General features: G+C 48.2%; 1 protein-coding gene across 1 annotated transcript in view; it reads left to right on the top strand.

Annotated features, from left to right (window-relative positions):
* Positions 1–922: 922 nt before the first annotated feature.
* Positions 923–12500, top strand: part of LOC138949079 (mucin-2-like) — a 21753-nt gene continuing 10175 nt past the window's right edge. The window contains exons 1-2 of the mRNA XM_070320819.1: positions 923–1377; positions 7940–12211. Coding sequence (XP_070176920.1) covers positions 1329–1377; positions 7940–12211 — 4321 coding nt within the window. The 5' untranslated portion in view covers positions 923–1328. The remainder of the gene's footprint in view (positions 1378–7939; positions 12212–12500) is intronic.

Raw genomic sequence — 12500 nt, 5'->3', positions numbered from 1 at the left:
TTACAATATAAGTTCCCCAGAGAGAGAGAGAGAGAGAGAGAGAGAGAGAGAGAGAGAGAGAGAGAGAGAGAGAGAGAGAGAGAGAGAGAGAGAGAGAGAGAGAGAGAGAGAGAGACAGACAGACAGAGACAGAGAGAGAGAGAGAGAGGAAAAGAGAGAGAGAGAAGAAAAGAGAGAGAGAGAGAGCGAGAGAGCGAGCGAAGAAAAGAGAGAGAAAAGAGAAAGAGAGACATGGAGAGATAGAGAAAGAAAGAAATGGAGAGAGAGAGAGGAAAGAGACAGACAGGCAGACAGACAGACGGACAGACAGACAGACAGACGAACAGACATACAAACAGACGGACAGAGAAAGAGAAAATGGCATTAAACATTGTTCTTACACAAGAACAAGAACAAGTTGCCTCGTTTTCTTTCGTTCTTCTCACCTGCAGTCTCTTGGTCTATTTTTTTTTCTTCCAGATAAGACTAATATTTAATTTCTACGGCTCGTTACAACAAACACATAAGGCCAAAAAAAAGAATAAGTCTGTTTACGGTAACATAGGCCAAAAAAATAGGGTCGGTAGGTCGGGATTTTTTTTTTCTTTTTTTTTCTTCCAAAAAACCATATTTTTACGTTATTTTGCCAAAAAAAACAAGATTTTTTATTTTTTTATTTTTTTTTTCCCCCAAATGCCAAAAAAAAGTCTAGGGTCGCGCGAAAAAACTAGGGTCGGTCGGGTTACCGTAAACAGACCTTTTTTTTTTTTGGCCTAATAACCAACCTTATACAGAAGTCGACCTGAAGTAGATTTATGATATGCACGGTATATAACTGTGCCACCTTCGTGACCTTAAGCCCCAGCATATAACCACGTCATGTCCCAAATAGACACTAGTTCTGGGGACAGAAATATTCAGTTAGAATAGCATGATGTTTAATGGAGGAGGAACTCAGGTAGGTGACAATGCATCTACCCCGCCCCCACCAATGACGAAAACGTGCACCGGCTGTGATTGCCTTGGTGACAGCAACACGGATGTTCAAGGAAGACACTTAGATATAAAAGAGAAATGCTGAACATTAGAGCTAGCACAACTTAGAACTTGTTAGTGTATGCTCACTGAGAGGACTCTTTATTTTTTAGTCCTTGTAGTTGTAATTCTTGACTTGGAGAAAGTGACATTTTAAAATTCTCACCGTTAGGTCGCTCAAAAGATTAGTTGACTTTTGACGGTGGTTTATAGTTTGTGACTTCTGGCGAAGAAGACCTGCAGAATTTGGCTTATGTGAAATTTGTGGGGAACACTAATTTATTTCGTAATTCTTCGGAGTGCTAATTGTGAACATGATTCCACGCGCTCCTTTTTTGATCCTCGGGACAATCTTCGTTATTGGTAAGTACAGAATACGCATGTTTGAAGTCTTTTCTATTTTATTTTTTTCGTTCTGTTTTTTCTTTCTTTCTGTCTTTGGTTCTTTCTGTCTGTCTTTCGGTATGTCTTTTTTTTTAATTTGTTCTGTGTTCTTTTTTCTTCTTTTTCCCCCAATATGTTTACAAATAGTATGTTTGACCTATAATGTTTATACGATTTTCAATGTGCAACACTTCTCTCAAATTAGTTTTAAATAATGTATGTGCAGTTGAAATATGTGTCTGCTGCATATAATATTATACTATTAACACACATTAAAATAATACATGTGGCATTTACATTAAACATCTATGTTAGACTTCGAATTAATGCATTTAAATAAATGAATGAATACATAACTGACTCAACACAATATTAAAATTCACCTAAACAATATTTAACGCACTCAGGTATAATATATACAGTGTTTTCTCTTATCCCTCTTTACATTTACCTATAAGCCAGTGTTCTCCGAAACCAAATTTCTTAAAAGTCCAGGTCATAATTATATTCTTTTGAAACCGAGTCAAAGGCACCCGGCCGGGTCATACCTAAGACTTTAAAATTGACAATCTAGTGGCTGCTCCGCCTGGCGTCTGGCATTATGGGGTTAGTGCTAGGACTGGTTGGTCCGGTGTCAGAATAATGTGACTGGGTGAGACATGAAGCCTGTGCTGCGACTTCTGTCTTGTGTGTGGCGCACGATATATGTCAAAGCAGCACCGCCCTGATATGGCCCTTCGTGGTCGACTGGGCGTTAAGCAAAACAAAAAAAAAAATTAAAAAAAAAAAAAAATCAAAGGCAGCTGCAAGATCGAGACTAAATAACATGCCAGGTTTAGCATAATCGTCCATAAAACTTATAACATCATCTATCATTCTAAGAATGTTACTGGATTTTCTTCCTTCAAAGGCACAGTAAGCCTCCCGTAAACCATCACAGATACTGTCAGGCTTTTACACACATTTAAACACTCACCGCTTGAGAACATCCAAGGTACCCTCCGCCAAGAGCGAGCAATTTTCAAAGAATTTATTTTTGCGTGGTTTATCTTACCCCTGAGCCATCGTGAACCCGTGTGATCCAGTTTCCCTTTTTCACAATGCAGTCGTCAGTTAGTAATTTGAATGGGACTCGCTGTGAGCTTATCTGCAATAGCACGTTATTATGTACCTCTGACTATGCACGAAACAAACGGCTGTGGTTCACAAGAACTCTCGCGATGGCTTTTGACTGTTCAGAGGAACTGGTGATAGGCATAAACCGTCGTCTGCTACGAGAACCACGGCCTTGCGTGACCCTGCTTCCGGGCTTTTCTTTTTTCAAACTTTCAAAACTTCGAATTGTACTGATCTTGTCTTGATGAAAAAAGAATTCTTTTATGATTTAAGAATGTTTGTGTAACAAGCTGTCAATTTATTATTTAGATTTTAAAAGTTAGGTCTAGCGCCAAAACGCACCACGGTCCGATTGTCTACTGAGACAATCCGCAAAATTAATTCTTTGAAAATTGCTCGCTCTTTACGTAGGGCACCTAGGATGTTCCCGTTTGGTGAGCGTTCAAATGGAAGGGTGTTTGTACTGTGTGTAAAAGCCTGACAGTATCTGTGATGGTTTACGGGAGGCGCACTGTGCCTTTAATGAACCCAACGTTAATGAAACAGGTCTCCAGTTTTTCAAATGATCTCTGGGTAACTCTTTCTCTTTTGGAATCAATGTTATTATTGCTTTTTCTGTGTAAAAGACATCTCACCATTTAAATAGGCACTTTGAAATGAATCTGAAATCATCTTGTTCAATCTTAACCAAAAGAATTTAATAAATCTGGTTGTCCAATCCAGGGGACACGATCCGTTATTTAATTTGCTTAACGCGCAACTCTTTTTCACATAAATCCTGCTCGAGCAATTGCCTAATATCTTCAGATAATTGCGGTATGACGGATGTTGAAACAAATGCTTCTGCTTATCTTTCATCAAAACCACATTTTCTCTCAAAAACAGTTTCAAAATGTTTTATTTGTTCTTGCATAATTTCGTTTTGCTTGGTTACATCAATCCCGTTATCGGAAACTAATCGATCCATTATTTTACAATTTGCATTTGATTTCTCCAGGTTTAAAAATATTTGGTATTCTTTTCACCCTCTTCAATAAATTTTACCTGTGATCTCACCTGGGTACTTTTGGCTTGCTTTATATAAAAAAAATTCCAGTCGATGTTTCAAGCCCTCCCGCTCTTTTAAAACTTGTTCGTTACATGGATCAACTGATAACTTTTTTCTAATTCTTTCAGTCTATCCTGCACCATTTTATTATCATCAATCGTCTGCTGTTTTTTCTTTTTACAATAATCTAAACAAAACATCCTTGATCTGAACTTTGCACAGATCCCACTTTAAGCGCGGATCTATATCACCATATTCATTCTTATATCCATCAATAAAACCGTTCATTACATCAACAAACATGCCATCAATTAACAAACTATCATTAAACTTCCCAAAAGAAGGACCACGCTTTCTATGTGTAGTATAATATTTTATACCGACCATTCTGTGGTCACTTTGTATAATTGAATATATTTGACAATCAAAAACATTGTCATACACTACATCATTTACAAAAATATAATCAAGTCTCTGGCGACAAGACCGGCACGGTTGGCCTAGTGGTAAGGCGTCCGCCCCGTGATCGGGAGGTAGTGGGTTCGAACCCCGGCCGGGTCATACCTAAGACTTTAAAATTGGCAATCTAGTGGCTGCTCCGCCTGGCGTCTGGTATTATGGGGTTAGTGCTAGGACTGGTTGGTCCGGTGTCAGAATAATGTGACTGGGTGAGACATGAAGCCTGTGCTGCGACTTCTGTCTTGTGTGTGGCGCACGTTATATGTCAAAGCAGCACCGCAGCACGTTATATGTCAAAGCAGCACCACCTTCGTGGTCGGCTGGGCGTTAAGCAAAACAAACAAACAAACAAACTCTGGCGATAAATGGAATTCTCATCATTTTCACGAGTTTTCATTCACAAGCACCTGGGAAATAAATCTCATGTTCCCCAGGCAATAAATCCCCGGTTACCATAGTTGCAGGAAGCAGGTTATACATGGATAATCAAAAGCAAACCCAATAGAAATGCTCGGGGATTCTTCGGCTCTCTTCATTGGTGTTTCCCCAGACCTAAACAGACGACACGACACTGCTTTGCAAAGTTCCAAAAACGAACTGGCAAACTGGCAAAAGTAAACAAAAAACAAAACTACTTCATGAAAGGTCATACATTCATCAAAAACAAATGAAACCTAGCGATAAGTTGTGTCTTCTTACAGAGTCATGGAGTGCGTGTATCTGTGTTTCGATACACAGACGTTCGGAGAAACACGAACGTCAAGTTCAAGTAAAACGACCCCTGACACACACATTTTGACCCGTGCACAAGACGTTGTATCGATCAACGAAGCACAAATAAGAAACAATGATAAAAGCAAAGAAAAAAGCAACAAGATAATGCAAACATCCAACAAAGCTGAGCAAGCAGAATGACAGGTCTAATGAAAAACAGAGAGGTACTGAGTCGGAAACAAGATCGCGATTCTTTCCTTCGCTGTACGACGCAAATCTTCTGTGACCTTTGACCAAACGTCGCTTCCAGAAAGCCGAGGGGGTGGAATACCGAGATGAACCTACAGAACTGTGCATCCTCAAACCTGACATATTCATCCCAACATTTAATGAACTCAAAAACACAGAAAGTTGCTTTCACACGCCAGCTTTGATTGCCAGTGGTTATCAAACCGGGACTCGTGTGGTTATCAGCACGGAACCCGTGTTTCAAAGCATGGCTCCCTGGGTTGATTGTGCACTTACTTTCTCACTACCAAAATGATGACAAAAACGATGTTTGGTGGTTTGTTGACAGACCAGCTTTTTTGTCGGTCCGAGGGGGAGCATATCGTCTTTTGTTTCATATTTATTGACCAAGGCCGTTTTAATGTTCTGCTCCATGTATACTGTTTTTCTTCTGCATGGTTAAGTCGCCAGACATCATTCATTTCACTTTCTATCATCACATCATATCATTCAAACAAACAACATCTCTAACATAATGCTTCTCCCCACTAATAATATCCAATTCATTATCCAACACCCAATTAAAATCACCACAGATAACCTTGCGTTCACAGTCGTTCTCGCTCACACTCTTTTTCACCAACTCAAAAAACGCTAGTTGCTTTTCCGCCGAATCATTTGGCGCATACACATTTACCAGAAATAACTTGCTTTCTTCCAACTGTACTTCGATACTTAAAAATCGTTTTAAGTGATCTACAACCTTCGCATCATACGGACATTTCTCGTTTGAAAGAATGATCTGCCCCAGGCTGTGCTTACTTCCAGGCGATGCAAACATCTTGCCACCCCATTCTTTCTCCCAGCACTTAATATCATCCTCAGTTATATAAGTTTCTTGAACGCAAATAACATCCCATTTCATTTTTCTCATATTATAAAAGAAAGTTCGTCGTTTTATTCTATTTCTCAGCCCGCGAATGTTCACCTGTCCGTTGTCTGCCTATCGTTTATAGAGAATAAACATCACGTTTCTATCGCTATCCAAGAATCATAGTCCGTGGGACCTTCCAAGGCCAGTAACCGTGCACAACACAACTTTCAGTGTAGCTGCACTTAGGGCGGTGCGTTGTTCGCTGGTTTCTCCTTCGCCAGTTCACTCTGTCTGTTGTTTGAGTTAGCACGTGAGCCACCCCGTTTGACCCGTGACACATCTGGTTGGTTGTCCAATAGGGATACTTTTGTCACTGCTGCGTCATTGGTAGGGGAATCCTTTGCTCTCGCCCTCTTGCTGGAATTTGACCCCGACCTCCTAAAAGGCAAGGTTGACTGCGTCGCGGCTCTGCTCGGTCTGCCCTGTTCCGGTGTTGATGTTTCTATCAGTGTGGATGTTGGTGTTGGTGTGGTGTCGAAGAAGCGCTCCGAGGATGGGGATGGGTCTCTGGAGCGGAAGGCACTGGCACAGGATACCGCGTCGTCTTCTACCTCTCCTTCTTGCCTGTCCCCGTGCGCAGCGTCCGAACCGGTTTCCGTCATCGCTCTACAGAGAGGGTTTCCTTGTTTGTGACCTAGTTGCTTGCACTCTCGACAGACAATGTCGTTGGGACATGATCGTGAGTCGTGTCCCGTCAGAAAGCACCGCCCACAAACACTCTGCTGCTGCTGTCGACGTAGCTTCTGTTCCCGGTGGTACAATGTCACCGAATATGCTAATCTTGACACGTTGAGGTAAGTCTTTTTCGGGTACCTCAATGTAGACAAAACGCCTATCCGTCAGCCATAGTGTCAGTTTTCCCCTATCATCTCTGTCCCTCTCCATCCACATCTTGGACTGCAGCTTGCAGCCCAGTTTCAGTATATAGTGTCCTCTATGTCCTTGGTGTTGAATGGTAACGGGATATTGCCGATGATCACTTTGGTGGTTTTCACCTCACGCTCATCTTCTCCACCTCGCAACACGAACGGGTTTTTGTCGAGACACGTCACTGTGCGCCTGCGCAGGGTAATATCTTTTATGAATAACTTGGCCCTTGTTTGTTCCGTCTTTGGGTATAATCTCCAAAGTGATCCCATCTTGTGTGCACCTAGTACAGAGTTAAACCCTCCTACTCTCTCTGAGCCGAGAGAACCGAGAAAGGCGCTTCATCCCAATCTGGCAACGATCGCTGGTGTATAGAAACTGGTGGACACCCATTTGCATTTCGTTCAACATTGGCCGCCATTTTGAAACGACCTTTGGCTTTGATCACACAAATAAACCTCAACTACTGCTGAAGTGGCTATGTGTCAGATCGTATTGCAATCGATGAAACCGAGTACTTGAGTCCGAGTCTGGAGATACGCGCGCGATATAAGACTTCATATAACTATAACTAACTAGTACTTACGAAACTGTCTGCAACCAGCTCACGTATCAATGAGACCATATGATCGATGAAATCAAAGAAAAAAGGCTAGACACATAGAAAGCGGTCTGATGAAATTACAGACCAACCGGAAGCCTTTTTTTCTTTTTTTCTTCTTTCGCTCTTCGTTTGTTCGTTCTCTCTTTCTTTTATTCTGTATTTGTGTCTTGTATTTGTTTTCGATCTTTCTTTCTTTCTTTCTTTCTTTCTTTCTTTCTTTCTTTCTTTCTTCTTTAAAATGTCCTATCATGTTTGTGCCAATTACGTCACGATCGCATTTTGTTTTTGAACCTATCTAAAAATACAATAGTGTCTTATTTCCTTCTCAAAACACACACACAACAATCTTCACAAAAACTAAACACACACAAAAACTTCAACAACTAGCTAATATTTCATTCTATTCAATTTTTAAGCGACACTTATTGATCTAAAAAAATATACCATGATAACATCAGAATGCGTTGTTTAGTTTAAATTCTGATAACGTCATGTATCCACAACCAACACATTTGCATTCGCAATACACACTTTGTTGTCATCTTTTTATTTTTTATTTGTTAAATTTCAGTTTCACAGGCCCAGGCTGCCCCAACCACCACGATAGGAGCAGATGCAATTGCAACGACAACTCAAAGGGTGCTCATAACAACTACGGTCCCCTGTACCATGACTCCTAAAGCCGAGATCACCACTACTGAGGCCCCGACACCCACTACTGAGGCCCCGACACCCACCACTGAAGCGCCGACACCCACTACTGAGGCCCAGACACCCACTACTGAGGCCTCGACACCCATTACTGAGGCCCCGACACCCACCACTGAAGCCCCGACACCCACTACTGAGGCCCAGACACCCACTACTGAGGCCTCGACACCCACTCCTGTTGCCCTGACACCCACTACTGTTGCCCTGACACCCACTACTGAGGCCATGACACCAACTACTGAGTCCCTGACACCCACTCCTGAGGCCCAGACACCCACTACTGAGGCCCCGACACCCACTACTGAGGCCCCGACACCCACTACTGAGGCCCTGCCACCCACTACTGAGGCCCTGACACCCATTACTGAGGCCCTGACACCCACTCCTGAGGCCCTGACACCCACTACTGAGGCCCCGACACCCACTACTGAGGCCCCGACACCCACTACTGAGGCCCTGACACCCACTACTGAGGCCCCGACACCCACTACTGAGGCCCCGACACCCACTACTGAGGCCCCGACTCCCATTACTGAGGCCCCGACACCCACTACTGAGGCCCCGACACCCATTACTGAGGCCCAGACACCCACTACTGAGGCCCTGCCACCCATTACTGAGGCCCCGACTCCCATTACTGAGGCCCCGACACCCACTACTGAGGCCCCGACACCCACTACTGAGGCCCTGACACCCACTCCTGAGGCCCTGACACCCACTACTGAGGCCCCGACTCCCACTACTGAGGCCCCGACACCCATTACTGAGGCCCCGACTCCCACTACTGAGGCCCCGACACCCATTACTGAGGCCCCGACACCCACTACTGAGGCCCAGACACCCACTACTGAGGCCCAGACACCCACTACTGAGGCCCAGACACCCACTACTGAGGCCCAGACACCCACTACTGAGGCCCAGACACCCACTACTGAGGCCCCGACACCCACTACTGAGGCCCAGACACCCACTACTGAGGCCCAGACACCCACTACTGAGGCCCAGACACCCACTACTGAGGCCCAGACACCCATTACTGAGGCCCTGACACCCACTACTGAGGCCCAGACACCCACTACTGAGGCCCAGACACCCACTACTGAGGCCCAGACACCCACTACTGAGGCCCAGACACCCACTACTGAGGCCCCGACACCCACTACTGAGGCCCCGAAACCCACTACTGAGGCCCCGACACCCACTACTGAGGCCCAGACACCCACTACTGAGGCCCAGACACCCACTACTGAGGCCCAGACACCCACTACTGAGGCCCAGACACCCACTACTGAGGCCCAGACACCCACTACTGAGGCCCCGACACCCACTACTGAGGCCCCGACACCCATTACTGAGGCCCTGACACCCACTACTGAGGCCCCGACACCCACTACTGAGGCCCCGACACCCACTACTGAGGCCCAGACAACCACTACTGCGGCCCAGACAACCACTACTGAGGCCCCGAAAACCATCACTGAGGCCCAGACACCCACTACTGAGGCCCCGACACCCACTACTGAGGCCCAGACACCCACTACTGAGGCCCAGACACCCACTACTGAGGCCCCGACACCCACTACTGAGGCCCCGACACCCACTACTGAGGCCCCGACACCCACTACTGAGGCCCTGCCACCCACTACTGAGGCCCTGACACCCATCACTGAGGCCCTGCCACCCATTCCTGAGGCCCTGACACCCACTACTGAGGCCCCGACACCCACTACTGAGGCCATGACACCCACTACTGAGGCCCCGACACCCACTACTGAGGCCCCGACTCCCACTACTGAGGCCCCGTCACCCATTACTGAGGCCCAGACACCCACTACTGAGGCCCCGACACCCATTACTGAGGCCCTGACACCCACTACTGAGGCCCCGACACCCACTACTGAGGCCCAGACACCCACTACTGAGGCCCAGACACCCACCACTGAGGCCCAGACACCCACTACTGAGGCCCCGACACCCACTACTGAGGCCCCGAAACCCACTACTGAGGCCCCGACACCCACTACTGAGGCCCCGACACCCACTACTGAGGCCCAGACACCCACTACTGAGGCCCAGACACCCACTACTGAGGCCCAGACACCCACTACTGAGGCCCCGACACCCATTACTGAGGCCCTGACACCCACTACTGAGGCCCCGACACCCACTACTGAGGCCCAGACACCCACTACTGAGGCCCAGACACCCACTACTGAGGCCCAGACACCCACTACTGAGGCCCCGACACCCACTACTGAGGCCCCGACACCCACTACTGAGGCCCAGACACCCACTACTGAGGCCCCGACACCCACTACTGAGGCCCCGACACCCACTACTGAGGCCCAGACACCCACTACTGAGGCCCAGACACCCACTACTGGGGCCCAGACACCCACTACTGAGGCCCAGACACCCACTACTGAGGCCCCGACACCCACTACTGAGGCCCCGACACCCATTACTGAGGCCCTGACACCCACTACTGAGGCCCCGACACCCACTACTGAGGCCCAGACACCCACTACTGAGGCCCAGACACCCACTACTGAGGCCCAGACACCCACTACTGAGGCCCCGACACCCACTACTGAGGCCCCGAAACCCACTACTGAGGCCCCGACACCCACAACTGAGGCCCCGACACCCACTACTGAGGCCCAGACACCCACTACTGAGGCCCAGACACCCACTACTGAAGCCCAGACACCCACTACTGAGGCCCAGACACCCACTACTGAGGCCTCGACACCCACTACTGAGGCCCCGAAACCCACTACTGAGGCCCCGACACCCACTACTGAGGCCCCGACACGCACTACTGAGGTCCTGACACCCACTACTGAGGCCCTGACACCCACTACTGAGGCCCAGACACCCACTACTGAGGCCCAGACACCCACTACTGAGGCCCCGAAACCCACTACTGAGGCCCAGACACCCACTACTGAGGCCCCGACACCCACTACTGAGGCCCAGACACCCACTACTGAGGCCCAGACACCCACTACTGAGGCCCCGACACCCACTACTGAGGCCCCGACACCCACTACTGAGGCCCTGCCACCCACTACTGAGGCCCTGCCACCCACTACTGAGGCCCTGACACCCATTACTGAGGCCCTGACACCCACTCCTGAGGCCCTGACACCCATTACTGAGGCCCCGACACCCACTACGGAGGCCCCGACACCCACTACTGAGGCCCAGACACCCACTACTGAGGCCCAGACACCCACTACTGAGGCCCCGACTCCCACTACTGAGGCCCCGACACCCACTACTGAGGCCCCGACACCCACTACTGAGGCCCCGACACCCACTACTGAGGCCCCGACACCCATTACTGAGGCCCTGACACCCACTACTGAGGCCCCGACACCCACTACTGAGGCCCAGACACCCACTACTGAGGCCCAGACACCCACTACTGAGGCCCAGACACCCACTACTGAGGCCCCGACACCCACTACTGAGGCCCAGACACCCACTACTGAGGCCCAGACACCCACTACTGAGGCCCAGACACCCACTACTGAGGCCCAGACACCCACTACTGAGGCCCAGACACCCACTCCTGAGGCCCTGACAACCACTACTGAGGCCCTGACACCCACTCCTGAGGCCCTGACACCCACTACTGAGGCCCCGACACCCACTACTGAGGCCCAGACACCCACTACTGAGGCCCCGACACCCACCACTGAAGCGCCGACACCCACTACTGAGGCCCTGCCACCCACTACTGAGGCCCTGCCACCCACTACTGAGGCCCCGACACCCACTACTGAGGCCCTGACACCCACTCCTGAGGCCCTGACACCCACTACTGAGGCCCCGACACCCACTACTGAGGCCCCGACACCCACTACTGAGGCCCCGACACCCACTACTGAGGCCCTGACACCCACTACTGAGGCCCCGACACCCACTACTGAGGCCCAGCCGACCTCTACAGAAGCTGAGACAACAACCGCTGAGGCCCAGACAACGACCATGGGACAACAGCAACCACTGGACAACACGACATCTCCAGGGCTGCTTACCAGAAGCACCACCATCGCTGCCCTATCAGACACGACGACGATGGTTATGACGACGATAAAGACGATGGCCGACGTCGGATCTCAAGGTAAACGTTTTCTTCTTTGTGTTTTGATGACAAAAGTCGGTCGTTAGCTTCCTTTTTGATTCTAATTGCCCTTTTCTTTTTAGAAAAGAGACACGTTAGGCCTAAAAAAAGAAGGTGTGGTTACGGTAACCCGACCCACTCTATTTTTAGGGGCCGACCCTATAACTTTTTATTACATTTGTCAACACACACAAAAAAACAAAAAACAAAAAAAACCGAGTGCAGAATACGCAATGAAAGCGACAGCGCTCGAGTCGCACACTTATTTCCCTGTCAAGTAGGTTTAATT

This window comes from Littorina saxatilis, linkage group LG15 (genome assembly GCF_037325665.1).
Source record: "Littorina saxatilis isolate snail1 linkage group LG15, US_GU_Lsax_2.0, whole genome shotgun sequence".
Lineage (NCBI taxonomy): Eukaryota > Metazoa > Mollusca > Gastropoda > Littorinimorpha > Littorinidae > Littorina > Littorina saxatilis.
Note: the sequence above shows the minus strand (reverse complement) of the source record. Positions and strands in the feature narration are given on the sequence as shown.